This window comes from Lathyrus oleraceus, unplaced genomic scaffold, assembly GCF_024323335.1.
Source record: "Lathyrus oleraceus cultivar Zhongwan6 unplaced genomic scaffold, CAAS_Psat_ZW6_1.0 chrUn0439, whole genome shotgun sequence".
Taxonomy (NCBI): domain Eukaryota; kingdom Viridiplantae; phylum Streptophyta; class Magnoliopsida; order Fabales; family Fabaceae; genus Lathyrus; species Lathyrus oleraceus.
The window spans coordinates 1-19638 of record NW_026112830.1 but is presented as its reverse complement, the minus strand read 5'-3'; the positions used below and the strand labels follow the sequence as shown (position 1 = coordinate 19638).

General features: G+C 38.7%; 1 protein-coding gene across 1 annotated transcript in view; it reads right to left on the bottom strand.

The window, feature by feature from the left end:
• LOC127114230 (uncharacterized) overlaps positions 1 to 13421 on the bottom strand; it is a 28295-nt gene extending 14874 nt beyond the window's left edge. The window contains exon 1 of the mRNA XM_051046549.1: positions 13192 to 13421. Coding sequence (XP_050902506.1) covers positions 13192 to 13406 — 215 coding nt within the window. The 5' untranslated portion in view covers positions 13407 to 13421. The remainder of the gene's footprint in view (positions 1 to 13191) is intronic.
• Positions 13422 to 19638: the final 6217 nt, after the last annotated feature.

The following is a 19638-nucleotide window of genomic DNA, read 5'->3' as shown; positions in this document are numbered from 1 at the left end:
AATCTTTTGAGAAGAATAGTGCCAAAACCAGTCAATGTCTTAGTTTGCAACTTCCGTTCTTCCATCTTGGATACATCAAACGAGGGAGGGGGTTGAAGGTCGTATAATGATTGAAACTCAACAGCACTAACACAGACCAGATATTCATTAGACACTGAGAGAAGGTCACCGAAAACCACCCAACTAGGCTTTTGAGCAAACACGAGCAAGGAAGAAGATGGATGCAGTTGAACATGTTGTCCAGTTTGCGCTACTTCATAACCAAGTTGATTGCGTCCAGAAAACATGGCTACATTTTCAGAAAGTGAGGCCAGTATAACCTTTTTCATATTCTTATCATGAACAGAAGGTGTATGAGGATCCCAACGCCAGTAACTTGGAACAACAAAGCCATGTTCACGCTCTAGAAAAGATTCTAACTCGAAAACTGTGTCTTGGCATCTCCTCATAGATTTAGCATTGATGCTATTTTCCCAACACCACTTATTCCTCCTCTCTTGAGGCAGAGCCTCCCATTCTTTGTACACAGAGAGAAGTGTAAAAAGGTCACCATCAGAATGGCAAAATTGCACTTTGAGACAATCAGATCTTTGCTTATCACCTCATCAATGTAGTTTCTTAGAGCCTTGAGATGAAAACCCCATACTGCAGAATTTATAAATTCTCATTTATCATAGACTCCATCCCACTACAGCACAAAAAACAATAAAAAAACATGAGTATTACATATCAAAACAGGGGAATAGAACACCATACTATAACAGGTCTCATTTATTCTTCTCAATTCTTACTCTTTTTATCCCTATGTTTCTTAAATTACATTAAGATATCTCACTATACTGCTGCAAATCATCCTTTGTCCCGTTCATAAAGAGCATTAGAATTTATAAACCACCTTAAGCTCTTAATAAGAGTTTGGTATAAAACATCAAAATGATACAATTGTCACTCCTATGATTCTATGAACCTAACAATAACAACAAAACAAAACAAAAAAAGTTATAACCATGAAATAGAAACTATAAACTTAGAAATAATCATTGATCTTTTTGTTCATATGCTTCACAAGCTGACCCATCTGAAACCTCCAATACACAAAATACACCATGCCAAATCCAATCATCACATAAAGCCAAACATTCTCTCCCTCACTCTCCTTTGGTGACATAATCTCCTCAATTCTAAAACCCTCCCTCTCTGAATTCCCCAAAAGACCCTCCAAAAAATACCCATACAACACATACATCTTATCCCTCCCTCTCGAAACAACCGAAGTAGGGTACCCTTCACTCTCAAGGTCAATTTTGTCATAAACCACACCTCCCCCCATCCATTATTACTCTTCAGAAGCCACAACTTATTCGCTTGCGGTGAAACCACCAAAACGACACTGTCACTTCTAAAAACGACGCCATCAGGACGCGTGAGATCCTCGTTGAGAAGTACGTGCCTGGCTGTACCGTCGTCCGCATCAACCTTGAAAACCTTACCTGTATTGGATTGCACCACCAAGAGATAATCCCCGTCGCTGACGTAAGCAATACCGTTGAGCCCGATGTAACTATACGGTGTGTCGCGGTCCACCGGATGTTCGGTGAACCTCGGCGATTTTGAGAAGATTGAAGCTTCTCCTTTCACGTTGACTTTCCAGATGTAGTTGCCGATGGAGTTCGTGACGTAAGCGTTGCCGTTGTAATCAACAGCGACGTCGTTTGCGAGGGCTTCTTCATCGGTGGGGAGAGGGGAGAGGAAGAGGCGGTTGCCGGATTTTAGGTCGTAGGCGGCGAGAGCGTTGAAAGGAGGAAGAGGTTTGACGGCGTGGATTACAGCGAGGACGCGGTTGTTGCGTGAATCGACTGTTATACCTACAACGGTGACGTTTTCGGGGAGAGAGGTATCGGAGATTAGGGTTTCGATTATGCCAGCGTCGGAGATTGATGAGATGGTGCGGTGACGGAGGGATCCGACGAGGAAGTGTTGTTTTAAAGGGTCCCACGCTAGGGATTCTGGATAGAGGTTTGGTGATTGGAAATTGATGACGTGGGAGTTTTCGGCGAGGGCTTTGATTATCGGAGTTGAAGTTTGGAGGAAGAGGAGGAGGAGGACGACGACGGTGGTGTATGAAGTAAGGGAGTGATTGGATGAGTGAATTGGCATGGTGAGGTTTTGAGAGCTGTGTTTTTGGGTTTGAAACTTTATTCCAAGTAGCGGCTGAAGTTAAGTGTATGGGTCTTCATCTCATGATGATCTATCTATAAAATTATACTATATTCTTTAATCGGAGAGGATTTTGAATCTTTAGAGTTTGAAAAAGAGAAATTAAAGGTCAGATTGTTTTGTTTTGTTTTGCTTTTAAAAATGATTTTTATACTATTTATTTTTTTAAAAAATTGTAAATAAAAAAATTAATAAAAAATTACTTTTAATAATTATTCTAAAAATATTATTTTAGATATTTAATTATTTTATTTAAAAAATTAGATATTAAATATTTTTAAATTATTTAATTTTGAAACTATTTTTCAAATAGTATTTTATAAAAATCATTTTTGAGATATAACTTTTTAATACATTGTATTTCGATTATATTTTGATCTTCAATAATTATGTTTATATTATTATACATCTTAGAATTCTCAAAGACCGAGCTTTTCTAGGTCGAGTATAAAAAGGCGAACAAGTCGGATTGCATAAATCGTTAGTAGGTCGGTTCTCGGAGAACATTGTTACAAGACGTAAGCAAGTCGGATCTGATCACATAGTGACTCTACTCTAGTATATGAATAAGTCGGAAACGGTCTCTGGAAGGGTGTCAGGGGGCAACATGATGTTGGTGTAAGCCCTAGAGGCCAATACTTTTGGTACTTGTATCGAATTATTTATTAATAATAAAAGGCATTTTCTTTATTATGGTTGATTAATAAAGTCCCTGGAATAGATAGTCCGTTTAATGTATTAAGTGTGACTTAATCATGAGAGCACATTAAACATAAGGACACTATTCTTAAAGTATCCGTAGTCGAGCTTTATTGTGAAGTGGGATAACATTAAAGCATTGAGACTATTATGTTTGTAGACTGGTGATCACATCTCATGGATCATGGATAAAAAGTTATCAAGTCTTAAACATAGGTATGAATATTAAGAGTAATATTTATACCGGATTGACCCGCTATGAGAATACTATATAGAAAGTTATGCAAAGTGTCATAAGTTATTCTCATGGTGATAATGGTGTATACCACTCTATATTGACATCATTTTTATCACATATAACTATGCCAAATCCTCTGCTAAGTCTGCGAGGCCAGAAAATTCTTGCTTTAACTTCAGGAAATAAAAATGTTTTATCCCCTCCCATAGCTGATTGTGAAGGAAGTATTTTCAAGTTCGAGCCGCAAAACTCGTCTCCATCCAGCTCAACGGCTCTTTTGGCAGCATCAGGGGACAAAAATGTTATCTTGCCCCACTTTTCTCTATCTGGAGGATCCTTCCCCATTCCTTGGAACTTGTACACAACACATATAGAACCTGAGGTATTCTTTTCAAAAAACATCAGGAGCTCCTTGTCATCAATTGCATTTATGTTTGAGTGATACACATCAACACTCAGGGAATGCTTCTCGAGTTCCAGATGCTTTATCTCAGCACCAGACCCAAACAAAGCCATAGGTGATGCAGAACCAGACCCGTGATACAAACATTTTTCCATACATTCTGTGCGTAACCTCTTTTTCTCGTATTCTAAAACATCACTCACCAACATAGTAGCTGTATTCATATCGTGTGAAGCGGCATATAACTGGATGAGATTCTCGTCAACTTTCACTTCAACAAAGATTCTTTCATCCAAACAAGCTTTCCTAATACGTGAAACATGACCAAGCAAATTACTGTTGGATTTCCCACAAAATCTTTTGAGAAGAATAGTGCCAAAACCAGTCAATGTCTTAGTTTGCAACTTCCGTTCTTCCATCTTGGATACATCAAACGAGGGAGGGGGTTGAAGGTCGTATAATGATTGAAACTCAACAGCACTAACACAGACCAGATATTCATTAGACACTGAGAGAAGGTCACCGAAAACCACCCAACTAGGCTTTTGAGCAAACACGAGCAAGGAAGAAGATGGATGCAGTTGAACATGTTGTCCAGTTTGCGCTACTTCATAACCAAGTTGATTGCGTCCAGAAAACATGGCTACATTTTCAGAAAGTGAGGCCAGTATAACCTTTTTCATATTCTTATCATGAACAGAAGGTGTATGAGGATCCCAACGCCAGTAACTTGGAACAACAAAGCCATGTTCACGCTCTAGAAAAGATTCTAACTCGAAAACTGTGTCTTGGCATCTCCTCATAGATTTAGCATTGATGCTATTTTCCCAACACCACTTATTCCTCCTCTCTTGAGGCAGAGCCTCCCATTCTTTGTACACAAAGAGAAGTGTAAAAGGTCACCATCAGAATGGCAAAATTGCACTTTGAGACAATCAGATCTTTGCTTATCACCTCATCAATGTAGTTTCTTAGAGCCTTGAGATGAAAACCCCATACTGCAGAATTTATAAATTCTCATTTATCATAGACTCCATCCCACTACAGCACAAAAAACAATAAAAAAACATGAGTATTACATATCAAAACAGGGGAATAGAACACCATACTATAACATGTCTCATTTATTCTTCTCAATTCTTACTCTTTTTATCCCTATGTTTCTTAAATTACATTAAGATATCTCCTATACAACACATACATCTTATCCCTCCCTCTCGAAACAACCGAAGTAGGGTACCCTTCACTCTCAAGGTCAATTTTGTCATAAACCACACCCTCCCCCCATCCATTATTACTCTTCAGAAGCCACAACTTATTCGCTTGCGGTGAAAACACCAAAACGACACCGTCACTTCTAAAAACGACGCCATCAGGACGCGTGAGATCCTCGTTGAGAAGTACGTGCCTGGCTGTACCGTCGTCCGCATCAACCTTGAAAACCTTACCTGTATTGGATTGCACCACCAAGAGATAATCCTCGCTGCTAACGTAAGCAATACCGTTGAGCCCGATGTAACTATACGGCGTGTCGCGGTCCACCGGATGTTCGGTGAACCTCGGCGATTTTGAGAAGATTGAAGCTTCTCCTTTCACGTTGACTTTCCAGATGTAGTTGCCGATGGAGTTCGTGACGTAAGCGTTGCCGTTGTAATCAACAGCGACGTCGTTTGCGAGGGCTTCTTCATCGATGGGGAGAGGGGAGAGGAAGAGGCGGTTGCCGGATTTTAGGTCGTAGGCGGCGAGAGCGTTGAAAGGAGGAAGTGGTTTCACGGCGTGGATTACAGCGAGGACGCGGTTGTTGCGTGAATCGACTGTTATACCTACAACGGTGACGTTTTCGGGGAGAGAGGTATCGGAGATTAGGGTTTCGATTATGCCAGCGTCGGAGATTGATGAGGTGGTGCGGTGACGGAGGGATCCGACGAGGAAGTGTTGTTTTAAAGGGTCCCACGCTAGGGATTCTGGATAGAGGTTTGGTGATTGGAAATTGATGACGTGGGAGTTTTCGGCGAGGGCTTTGATTATCGGAGTTGAAGTTTGGAGGAAGAGGAGGAGGACGACGACGACGGTGGTGTATGAAGTAAGGGAGTGATTGGATGAGTGAATTGGCATGGTGAGGTTTTGAGAGCTGTGTTTTTGGGTTTGAAACTTTATTCCAAGTAGCGGCTGAAGTTAAGTGTATGGGTCTTCATCTCATGATGATCTATCTATAAAATTATACTATATTCTTTAATCGGAGAGGATTTTGAATCTTTAGAGTTTGAAAAAGAGAAATTAAAGGTCAGATTGTTTTGTTTTGTTTTGCTTTTAAAAATGATTTTTATACTATTTATTTTTTAAAAAAATTGTAAATAAAAAAATAATAAAAAATTACTTTTAATAATTATTCTAAAAATATTATTTTAGATATTTAATTATTTTATTTAAAAAAATTAGATATTAAATATTTTTAAATTATTTAATTTTGAAACTATTTTTCAAATAGTATTTTATAAAAATCATTTTTGAGATATAACTTTTTAATACATTGTATTTCGATTATATTTTGATCTTCAATAATTATGTTTATATTATTATACATCTTAGAATTCTCAAAGACCGAGCTTTTCTAGGTCGAGTATAAAAAGGCGAACAAGTCGGATTGCATAAATCGTTAGTAGGTCGGTTCTCGGAGAACATTGTTACAAGACGTAAGCAAGTCGGATCTGATCACATAGTGACTCTACTCTAGTATATGAATAAGTCGGAAACGGTCTCTGGAAGGGTGTCAGGGGGCAACATGATGTTGGTGTAAGCCCTAGAGGCCAATACTTTTGGTACTTGTATCGAATTATTTATTAATAATAAAAGGCATTTTCTTTATTATGGTTGATTAATAAAGTCCCTGGAATAGATAGTCCGTTTAATGTATTAAGTGTGACTTAATCATGAGAGCACATTAAACATAAGGACACTATTCTTAAAGTATCCGTAGTCGAGCTTTATTGTGAAGTGGGATAACATTAAAGCATTGAGACTATTATGTTTGTAGACTGGTGATCACATCTCATGGATCATGGATAAAAAGTTATCAAGTCTTAAACATAGGTATGAATATTAAGAGTAATATTTATACCGGATTGACCCGCTATGAGAATACTATATAGAAAGTTATGCAAAGTGTCATAAGTTATTCTCATGGTGATAATGGTGTATACCACTCTATATTGACATCATTTTTATCACATATAACTATGCCAAATCCTCTGCTAAGTCTGCGAGGCCAGAAAATTCTTGCTTTAACTTCAGGAAATAAAAATGTTTTATCCCCTCCCATAGCTGATTGTGAAGGAAGTATTTTCAAGTTCGAGCCGCAAAACTCGTCTCCATCCAGCTCAACGGCTCTTTTGGCAGCATCAGGGGACAAAAATGTTATCTTGCCCCACTTTTCTCTATCTGGAGGATCCTTCCCCATTCCTTGGAACTTGTACACAGCACATATAGAACCTGAGGTATTCTTTTCAAAAAACATCAGGAGCTCCTTGTCATCAATTGCATTTATGTTTGAGTGATACACATCAACACTCAGGGAATGCTTCTCGAGTTCCAGATGCTTTATCTCAGCACCAGACCCAAACAAAGCCATAGGTGATGCAGAACCAGACCCGTGATACAAACATTTTTCCATACATTCTGTGCGTAACCTCTTTTTCCGTATTCTAAAACATCACTCACCAACATAGTAGCTGTATTCATATCGTGTGAAGCGGCATATAACTGGATGAGATTCTCGTCAACTTTCACTTCAACAAAGATTCTTTCATCCAAACAAGCTTTCCTAATACGTGAAACATGACCAAGCAAATTACTGTTGGATTTCCCACAAAATCTTTTGAGAAGAATAGTGCCAAAACCAGTCAATGTCTTAGTTTGCAACTTCCGTTCTTCCATCTTGGATACATCAAACGAGGGAGGGGGTTGAAGGTCGTATAATGATTGAAACTCAACAGCACTAACACAGACCAGATATTCATTAGACACTGAGAGAAGGTCACCGAAAACCACCCAACTAGGCTTCTGAGCAAACACGAGCAAGGAAGAAGATGGATGCAGTTGAACATGTTGTCCAGTTTGCGCTACTTCATAACCAAGTTGATTGCGTCCAAAAAACATGGCTACATTTTCAGAAAGTGAGGCCAGTATAACCTTTTTCATATTCTTATCATGAACAGAAGGTGTATGAGGATCCCAACGCCAGTAACTTGGAACAACAAAGCCATGTTCACGCTCTAGAAAAGATTCTAACTCGAAAACTGTGTCTTGGCATCTCCTCATAGATTTAGCATTGATGCTATTTTCCCAACACCACTTATTCCTCCTCTCTTGAGGCAGAGCCTCCCATTCTTTGTACACAAAGAGAAGTGTAAAAGGTCACCATCAGAATGGCAAAATTGCACTTTGAGACAATCAGATCTTTGCTTATCACCTCATCAATGTAGTTTCTTAGAGCCTTGAGATGAAAACCCCATATTGCAGAATTTATAAATTCTCATTTATCATAGACTCCATCCCACTATAGCACAAAAAACAATAAAAAACATGAGTATTACATATCAAAACAGGGGAATAGAACACCATACTATAACATGTCTCATTTATTCTTCTCAATTCTTACTCTTTTTATCCCTATGTTTCTTAAATTACATTAAGATATCTCACTATACTGCTGCAAATCATCCTTTGTCCCGTTCATAAAGAGCATTAGAATTTATAAACCACCTTAAGCTCTTAATAAGAGTTTGGTATAAAACATCAAAATGATACAATTGTCACTCCTATGATTCTATGAACCTAACAATAACAACAAAACAAAACAAAAAAAGTTATAACCATGAAATAGAAACTATAAACTTAGAAATAATCAATTGATCTTTTTGTTCATATGCTTCACAAGCTGACCCATCTGAAACCTCCAATACACAAAATACACCATGCCAAATCCAATCATCACATAAAGCCAAACATTCTCTCCCTCACTCTCCTTTGGTGACATAATCTCCTCAATTCTAAACCCCTCCCTCTCTGAATTCCCCAAAGACCCTCCAAAAAATACCCATACAACACATACATCTTATCCCTCCCTCTCGAAACAACCGAAGTAGGGTACCCTTCACTCTCAAGGTCAATTTTGTCATAAACCACACCCTCCCCCCATCCATTATTACTCTTCAGAAGCCACAACTTATTCGCTTGCGGTGAAACCACCAAAACGACACCGTCACTTCTAAAAACGACGCCATCAGGACGCGTGAGATCCTCGTTGAGAAGTACGTGCCTGGCTGTACCGTCGTCCGCATCAACCTTGAAAACCTTACCTGTATTGGATTGCACCACCAAGAGATAATCCCCCTGCTGACGTAAGCAATACCGTTGAGCCCGATGTAACTATACGGTGTGTCGCGGTCCACCGGATGTTCGGTGAACCTCGGCGATTTTGAGAAGATTGAAGCTTCTCCTTTCACGTTGACTTTCCAAATGTAGTTGCCGATGGAGTTCGTGACGTAAGCGTTGCCGTTGTAATCAACATCGACGTCGTTTGCGAGGGCTTCTTCATCGGTGGGGAGAGGGGAGAGGAAGAGGCGGTTGCCGGATTTTAGGTCGTAGGCGGCGAGAGCGTTGAAAGGAGGAAGAGGTTTGACGGCGTGGATTACAGCGAGGACGCGGTTGTTGCGTGTATCGACTGTTATACCTACAACGGTTACGTTTTCGGGGAGAGAGGTATCGGAGATTAGGGTTTCGATTATGCCAGCGTCGGAGATTGATGAGATGGTGCGGTGACGGAGGGATCCGACGAGGAAGTGTTGTTTTAAAGGGTCCCACGCTAGGGATTCTGGATAGAGGTTTGGTGATTGGAAATTGGTGACGTGGGAGTTTTCGGCGAGGGCTTTGATTATCGGAGTTGAAGTTTGGAGGAAGAGGAGGAGGAGGACGACGACGGTGGTGTATGAAGTAAGGGAGTGATTGGATGAGTGAATTGGCATGGTGAGGTTTTGAGAGCTGTGTTTTTGGGTTTGAAACTTTATTCCAAGTAGCGGCTGAAGTTAAGTGTATGGGTCTTCATCTCATGATGATCTATCTATAAAATTATACTATATTCTTTAATCGGAGAGGATTTTGAATCTTTAGAGTTTGAAAAAGAGAAATTAAAGGTCAGATTGTTTTGTTTTGTTTTGCTTTTAAAAATGATTTTTATATTATTTACTTTTTAAAAAATTGTAAATAAAAAAATTAATAAAAATTACTTTTAATAATTATTCTAAAAATATTATTTTAGATATTTAATTATTTTATTTAAAAAAATTAGATATTAAATATTTTTAAATTATTTAATTTTGAAACTATTTTTCAAATAGTATTTTATAAAAATCATTTTTGAGATATAACTTTTTAATACATTGTATTTCGATTATATTTTGATCTTCAATAATTATGTTTATATTATTATACATCTTAGAATTCTCAAAGACCGAGCTTTTCTAGGTCGAGTATAAAAAGGCGAACAAGTCGGATTGCATAAATCGTTAGTAGGTCGGTTCTCGGAGAACATTGTTATAAGACGTAAGCAAGTCGGATCTGATCACATAGTGACTCTACTCTAGTATATGAATAAGTCGGAAACGGTCTTTGGAAGGGTGTCAGGGGGCAACATGATGTTGGTGTAAGCCCTAGAGGCCAATACTTTTGGTACTTGTATCGAATTATTTATTAATAATAAAAGGCATTTTCTTTATTATGGTTGATTAATAAAGTCCCTGGAATAGATCATCCATTTAATGTATTAAGTGTGACTTAATCATGAGAGCACATTAAACATAAGGACACTATTCTTAAAGTATCCGTAGTCGAGCTTTATTGTGAAGTGGGATAACATTAAAGCATTGAGACTATTATGTTTGTAGACTGGTGATCACATCTCATGGATCATGGATAAAAAGTTATCAAGTCTTAAACATAGGTATGAATATTAAGAGTAATATTTATACCGGATTGACCCGCTATGAGAATACTATATAGAAAGTTATGCAAAGTGTCATAAGTTATTCTCATGGTGATAATGGTGTATACCACTCTATATTGACATCATTTTTATCACATATAACTATGCCAAATCCTCTGCTAAGTCTGCGAGGCCAAAAAATTCTTGCTTTAACTTCAGGAAATAAAAATGTTTTATCCCCTCCCATAGCTGATTGTGAAGGAAGTATTTTCAAGTTCGAGTCGCAAATCTCGTCTCCATCCAGCTCAACGGCTCTTTTGGCAGCATCAGGGGACAAAAATGTTATCTTGCCCCACTTTTCTCTATCTGGAGGATCCTTCCCCATTCCTTGGAACTTGTACACAGCACATATAGAACCTGAGGTATTCTTTTCAAAAACATCAGGAGCTCCTTGTCATCAATTGCATTTATGTTTGAGTGATACACATCAACACTCAGGGAATGCTTCTCGAGTTCCAGATGCTTTATCTCAGCACCAGACCCAAACAAAGCCATAGGTGATGCAGAACCAGACCCGTGATACAAACATTTTTCCATACATTCTGTGCGTAACCTTTTTTTCTCGTATTCTAAAACATCACTCACCAACATAGTAGCTGTATTCATATCGTGTGAAGCGGCATATAACTGGATGAGATTCTCGTCAACTTTCACTTCAACAAAGATTCTTTCATCCAAACAAGCTTTCCTAATACGTGAAACATGACCAAGCAAATTACTGTTGGATTTCCCACAAAATCTTTTGAGAAGAATAGTGCCAAAACCAGTCAATGTCTTAGTTTGCAACTTCCGTTCTTCCATCTTGGATACATCAAACGAGGGAGGGGGTTGAAGGTCGTATAATGATTGAAACTCAACAGCACTAACACAGACCAGATATTCATTAGACACTGAGAGAAGGTCACCGAAAACCACCCAACTAGGCTTCTGAGCAAACACGAGCAAGGAAGAAGATGGATGCAGTTGAACATGTTGTCCAGTTTGCGCAATTTCATAACCAAGTTGATTGCGTCCAGAAAACATGGCTACATTTTCAGAAAGTGAGGCCAGTATAACCTTTTTCATATTCTTATCATGAACAGAAGATGTATGAGGATCCCAACGCCAGTAACTTGGAACAACAAAGCCATGTTCACGCTCTAGAAAAGATTCTAACTCGAAAACTGTGTCTTGGCATCTCCTCGTAGATTTAGCATTGATGCTATTTTCCCAACACCACTTATTCCTCCTCTCTTGAGGCAGAGCCTCCCATTCTTTGTACACGGTAGAGAAGTTTAAAAAGGTCACCATCAGAATGGCAAAATTGCACTTTGAGACAATCATATCTTTGCTTATCACCTCATCAATGTAGTTTCTTAGAGCCTTGAGATGAAAACCCCATACTGCAGAATATATAAATTCTCATTTATCATAGACTCCATCCCACTACAGCACAAAAAACAATAAAAAAAACATGAGTATTACATATCAAAACAGGGGAATAGAACACCATACTATAACAGGTCTCATTTATTCTTCTCAATTCTTACTCTTTTTATCCTTATGTTTCTTAAATTACATTAAGATATCTCATTATACTGCTGTAAATCATCCTTTGTCCCGTTCATAAAGAGCATTAGAATTTATAAACCACCTTAAGCTCTTAATAAGAGTTTGGTATAAAACATCAAAATGATACAATTGTCACTCCTATGATTCTATGAACCTAACAATAACAACTAAACAAAACAAAAAAAGTTATAACCATGAAATAGAAACTATAAACTTAGAAATAATCAATTGATCTTTTTGTTCATATGCTTCACAAGCTGACCCATCTGAAACCTCCTCAATTCTAAAACCTTCCCTCTCTGAATTCCCCAAAAGACCCTCCAAAAATACCCATACAACACATACATCTTATCCCTCCCTCTCGAAACAACCGAAGTAGGGTACCCTTCACTCTCAAGGTCAATTTTGTCATAAACCACACCCTCCCTCCATCCATTATTACTCTTCAGAAGCCACAACTTATTCGCTTGCGGTGAAACCACCAAAACGACACCGTCCCTTCTAAAAACGACGCCATCAGGACGCGTGAGATCCTCGTTGAGAAGTACGTGCCTGGCTGTACCGTCGTCCGCATCAACCTTGAAAACCTTACCTGTATTGGATTGAACCACCAAGAGATAATCCCCGCTGCTGACGTAAGCAATACCGTTGAGCCCGATGTAACTATACGGTGTGTCGCGGTCCACCGGATGTTCGGTGAACCTCGGCGATTTTGAGAAGATTGAAGCTTCTCCTTTCACGTTGACTTTCCAGATGTAGTTGCCGATGGAGTTCGTGACGTAAGCGTTGCCGTTGTAATCAACATCGACATTGTTTGCGAGGGCTTCTTCATCGGTGGGGAGAGGGGAGAGGAAGAGGCGGTTGCCGGATTTTAGGTCGTAGGCGGCGAGAGCGTTGAAAGGAGGAAGAGGTTTGACGGCGTGGATTACAGCGAGGACGCGGTTGTTGCGTGTATCGACTGTTATACCTACAACGGTGACGTTTTCGGGGAGAGAGGTATCAGAGATTAGGGTTTCGATTATGCCAGCGTCGGAGATTGATGAGATGGTGCGGTGACGGAGGGATCCGACGAGGAAGTGTTGTTTTAAAGGGTCCCACGCTAGGGATTCTGGATAGAGGTTTGGTGATTGGAAATTGGTGACGTGGGAGTTTTCGGCGAGGGCTTTGATTATCGGAGTTGAAGTTTGGAGGAAGAGGAGGAGGAGGAGGACGACGGTGGTGTATGAAGTAAGGGAGTGATTGGATGAGTGAATTGGCATGGTGAGGTTTTGAGAGCTGTGTTTTTGGGTTTGAAACTTTATTCCAAGTAGCGGCTGAAGTTAAGTGTATGGGTCTTCATCTCATGATGATCTATCTATAAAATTATACTATATTCTTTAATCGGAGAGGATTTTGAATCTTTAGAGTTTGAAAAAGAGAAATTAAAGGTCAGATTGTTTTGTTTTGTTTTGCTTTTAAAAAATGATTTTTATATTATTTACTTTTTAAAAAATTGTAAATAAAAAAATTAATAAAAAATTACTTTTAATAATTATTCTAAAATATTATTTTTGATATTTAATTATTTTATTTAAAAAAATTAGATATTAATATTTTTAAATTATTTAATTTTGAAACTATTTTTCAAATAGTATTTTATAAAATCATTTTTGAGATATAACTTTTAATACATTGTATTTCGATTATATTTTGATCTTCAATAATTATGTTTATATGATTATACATCTTAGAATTCTCAAAGACCGAGCTTTTCTAGGTCGAGTATAAAAAGGCGAACAAGTCGGATTGCATAAATCGTTAGTAGGTCGGTGTAACACCTCAAAATTTGCCCTCCTCTCTTGGGACTAGCTTAACATATTGCATATCATCTTTAGGACATTAGTCATTGCATATTGGATATCATGTGGCAACATTGTGCAAGTTATCCTCCTAAGTCTTGGTCAGAAGATAGGAGGTTGATATTTAAGCTGAGGGTTTCATTGACTGGATCATTAATCATCTGAGGGTGTGTGATTCAAATTAGGGTTTCTTGATTTCTCAAGGGGATGAGCTTCCTCTTGGTTGAAATGGCACATCATCATCATCATGGTTTTGCCATCACCAAGAGATTGATCAGATGCATTGAGATTAGGGTTTTGACCTCTGGTCACCCTAATCAGTTGCATTGGGCCAATCAGGGCTTGTGAAGGAGATGAGGTTTTCAATGGATATGAGGATCATCATATCATTATATTGAGCTTATGGAAGCTAGGGTTTCATCATTGAGCCATTTCATCAGAAGTTTGAGGCTCAAGTTGATCAATGCACAGCCAATTCATCTATCAGTCAACAAAAGTCAACTGTGGTCAACTGTGCCTGAATTGAGGGATTTGGAGGTAGGAGAGAGTTAGAGACACTTCATTCATGTCTAAACAAGTTTCATTTGACATTTCAAACATCAAGAATGAAGAAAATAAAGTCAGATGGAAACTTTCCAAAAATAGAAAGTGACTTGTAATTGAAATTTGCCAAAATGGAAAGTTTTTCTCCTCAAAATTACATGTCCAAAAATGCTTCAAATGAAATTTTGTCCAACATGAACGTTGTAGATCTTGCTCTCACCTTTCCAAAAAGTCCAAGAACATGAATTTCTCATGTGTGGTTGGCAAGTTATGGATTGATCATTGTCCAAAAAAGTTGAATTTCAAAGTGGCATAACTTTTGATTCACAAGGCCAAATTGAGTGAGGTTTCTTTGAGCAAACTCCATTTGACATGTACTATCATAATCCATCATTACATTTCATGAAAACTCATCACATAAAAAGTCCATTTTTTAAGTGAACCAATTTTGAATTTGGAGGGAAAAAGTGCATTTTGAGAAATAAGCCTTGTTTTCACATGATTCCTTTTGCAATAGCTCACCAATGTTATTTGAAACTTGCTGCAACAAAGAAATCCACTGTTACATTGGTTTGGCATAAGTGAGGGTGAATTGGCTAATTGGCCATTTTAGCATAAAAGTGCATTTTCACTAATCACTCATATTTGGCTAAACTTGATTAACAAAATGGATTAAGCTGGGCTATATATTGCTAATCATAACAGAACATCAGATTAACATTCATTCATCTCAGATCTAGATCCAAAATTGCACAATTCTCTCAACTTTTCATCTTTACTTTTTTGCAATTTCTTCACAAACCTAGCCAAGATCTTCATTGATTCATCACCTTCAAGCATTGTAGAAGCTTTTGCAAGCAAGGATTCATCCATATTCGAGCAAATCATGGACTGTTAAAGTGAGGTGCAATAATGGCAAGTTGAGATTTCATCAAGATCGTGCATAATCAACACACAAACCTTGTTCCATTCATCTTCCACATCATCATAGAAGTTCTGTTTTCATGTTACAAGGCCTAAAACGCGCGATTCACAACTGTCATCATCTTGAAGGTCAGATTTCGACCTTAATGATTCTTGAAATTGTTTGATGCTTCTTGTAGATCTTTCTTAGTAGATCATTCTGCACTTTGAACCACTAAATTTGGTTGAGAAACAAGGAAGTTATGATGATTTGAAGTTTTGTGCTCAAATATGTTTTGATTCGATTCTCTTAAATTAGGATGAATTAGGATTAATGGATGTGATATTGTGAATGTGCATTGAAAGACCTTTCCATTGATATAAGGTTTGTGTGATTTGGTGAACATTTGTTCTTGGACCTATGAACATATGATGAACATGAAGAACGTGTGAAAATTTTCCAGAAAGTGTTGCTAGATCCATAATTTCGCTACTGTTCATGCTGGGAGTGTTAGCGTGCGCGTTTTTAAAATGGACCTCCCTTCGATCCTTCGCCCAAGCGTTTCCTCTTTTTTGCTTTGCCATTTATTTCAACCATATGCTACATATTTCACATGCTTTATTTCATTTTTTTTATTTTTTCCCTTGCTTCCAAAATTCATAACTCATGAAATAATTGTCCAAATTGAATGAAATTTTTTGTTCCATGATCCTTGTAGTCTCTTCAATTTAATGGATATTTTTGCAAAAATTGTGCATGTGTGGATTTCTGTTTTGGCTAGGGTTTGTATGAACATATGTTTGCTTGCACATTGCTTGGTGTTTGGCTTGTAAAATGATGATGCTTAATTGGAAATTCTTGAAATTTTGTATGCATATTCTAGACACCTTAAGGAGCATTTTGATATGTGGTTTGTGATTTTTGAGTTTCTGGATTGTGAGATATGATCATTTGAATCTAGGTGTGACAATTTGTGTCACACCAGTTCATGTCCAACTTAGGGATTTTCATAACCATGCCAAATGAACTTGAAATAAGCTGAAGTTTTGCATGTTGACTCTCTTGGATGTTAGGTTCACATGTGAAATTTTGTGGAATTTGTGGATGTGTTTCCTATTTGATTGAGAATTTCCTTTCTGTTTGACCAAATGTGGACTTTTTGTGAGTCATGTTCTTAAATGTCTTGTGAAATTCTGGATATGTATTGGATGGACCTGAAATTTTGTGGAGTGATTATAGACACATTGAAGTTTGCCATGGTTTTGGTTTAGTGCATTTATCATGTTCCTACATTGTTTTATGCTTGCTTGAAGTTGATGCATGATATTGTGCCTTGTTTGGACTTGTTTGAGCATGCCTTAACTTGATGAATTTAATTGACTTGCTTCCCATTATCCAATTGGCCTGAAATTTGGTGTGATGATTGTGTATTGAATGCTGTTTAGCCATGAATTTTCTGGAGATTTATTGAATTGTTTTGGATTGAGTTTGAATTGATTCATTCTGTTTGGTCCAATGAGCTTCTAGATGACATGCTTTGCCCTAATTGCTTCATGAAATGATAATGGTTGATGATATGAACATGAGACCAATTGGACATGATTCTAATTTGATTGAACTTGATTTTTGATAGATTTCATGTTCTGTTTTGAACTTTTGCTTCCTCTTTGACCCTAGGCTTTGTCCTAGGGTTTGCTTCTCATGTTTGAGTTGTGTTTCAGGACAAAAGGCAAATGAAATGGAGGAATTAATGCATTTGGTTTAAGTTGCTCATTTGGATGATGTTGATTAACATTAATTTTGTTTTGTAGGTGGTTTCTAATTCATTTGTGTTGAGCATTGGCTTATGCTTTGCTTAATGCATTGCTTGTGTACAGTTAACTGTTAACTTGTAATTGTCTGTTTAACTGTTTGAGTTGTGTATTGATCATGCTAGATTGATTTCAGGTACATTAGTTGCTTGAGTTCTTTTGAACTTGCTTGTGCTGTTGCTTGGTTGTATAAACCAATTGAGGTAGAATTTCTTTTCTCCATGTAGTCTGGAAGACCTGGCCTGTTACTTGGCCAGGCACCTGTCTGAAGTCCTCCTTAAGAGGCAATGCCTGTGATTGTTTATTTTTGTCCCCAAGCAGGAAAAGACCTTGATTAAGGCAATTGGCAGATACAAGAGATGTGCAATCCATCTCCTGCTATTCTGTTGAGTCGTCCCTCTGCTCACACAACTGGTGTTGATGCATTGTGGACATTAACCCAAGATCCTTGTACAGTTGTACAGTTGAGTCAGTGTCATAAGTGTAGAAGGGTTCCCACTTTCTGAACCCACACTTCATTGTCTGAAGCTCTCCCTGGCCAGGGATAAGAGCTGTGAGGCACACCCCTCACTTCCTATTTCATCTGCTTCACCCTAACTCTCAATGTTAAGGTTAAGAGCTAACATCACCCTGACACAGTTGTGTTGCTTTTGCAACTTAACCCTTGATTGAGCCCACCTTGTCTGTATATAGTGTGTGCTAACTGTGAATGTTTGCTTTGTTCTGATTATGCTTGCATGCTTGCTTTGCCTGGTTAGGATAGCTTGCTGTTGTGCAAGTAGATAGAAAACTCAACCTAGGACCATTGTGGAATACATGATAACTATTAGGCTCGAGTCAGTCTCCCTTTTAGTTTGTCATTTCCCAGTCTCTGGTTAGGAGAAAGTTTCTCCCCTGTTTAGGGGAACTACGTTGCCCTGATCCTCATACCAGATGAGGTACGTAGGCAGGAGGTCGCACGAGATCTCTCCGGGCACCCTTTTTTGTTTTTCACCCTTTTTGTTTTGAAACCCTTTGCCTTTTTGTGTGTGTTTGCTTGACAGTTGCTAGGCTCGAGTTCCCGACTCCTTAGTAGCTTGTTGCTTGTTTGTTCTTGTGTGTTTTAGGAGACGGATGTAAGCCCAGCCATTGGCAGTCCGTATCCTCTTGTTGTGTGCTTGGAGTCCGGTATAAGTCCATCAAGTGGCATCTGGTTTCCAGTGTGGGTTTGTTCGGGTTCGGAAGCTGATGTAAGTCCAGCGATTGGCATTCGGGTTCCATGTTTGCCTGTTTGTGTGTTTGTTTGATGTCTCAGCGTCTGTGCGTGTGTTTGTTTCGGCGTGCGTGAGCCGAACTACGGTAGATTTGATTCTCGTTCCAGACGAGATACGTAGGCATAGGATGCGATGTCCTAGCGAGCCCTCTTCCCCCTCTTTCCACCTGTGTTGTTTTCAGTGTGTGTGTGTGTGATGTTTGTTTTAGCAACCTTAATCTATCTTTTGAGCATGGATCCCGTAGTGTACTACGGATGCGTAGGGGTGCTAATACCTTCCCTTCGCATAACCGACTCCCGTACCCTTTCTCTTTGGTCGCGAGACCATGCTTTTCCAGGTTTACTCTGAGCGTTTCCTTTCCCTCTTTGGGATAAATAACGCACGGTGGCGGCTCTGTGTTGTTTTGTTTTAGCCCGCCGGTTGTTTTTCGCGGATGCGACAGCTGACGACTCTGCTGGGGACTTGAAGTTGACCTCTTGCTGGTCCATCTTCCCTAAGCGAGTCAGTCCTACCGCTCTCTAGGATAGGGTTTGGTTGCTTTTGCTGTTTCATTTATTGCATTCATTTATTTATTGTTTGCATTTATTGTTTGCATTTATGTTTGCATTCATTCATATTCATCTGTTCATCTGGCTGTGCTGTGTTGTCTCTCTGATGGGGTGGGAGTTACTCGAGGTAAAAGGCCCAATACCCAGGCTATGAGTGAAATCTAGGAAACCTAGGAATAAAGTGATTCATGGGAAGCGGGTGGTATGCGCCACTTAGCGGAACATTGACATCACGAGCAGTTCAGACCCTGATGGGATATTATCGTTACATACTTCGGGTGTGTATATGATGATATTCTGTGAAAGGTTATTTATGCTGCGTTTCTCTTGACCTTACCCTGGCCTAGATGACACCCGTGAGCGGGGAGGGGATGATCTTTATTACAGGTACAGATGGTGACTGTGTTGGTGACTAATGGCTCAGCTGTTGATCAGAGTCATATTTATAAGTCGGATTTATAGATTTATTTCCGAGACGCCGGAGTTTCGTCCGTGGTATTTATCAGTGGGGATCCGTTTATTTCAGGATTCCCCGGGCCGATTCAGATGATTTTGTGGTTATCTGCTCAGAGTTTGTCTGATGATGATGGTGAT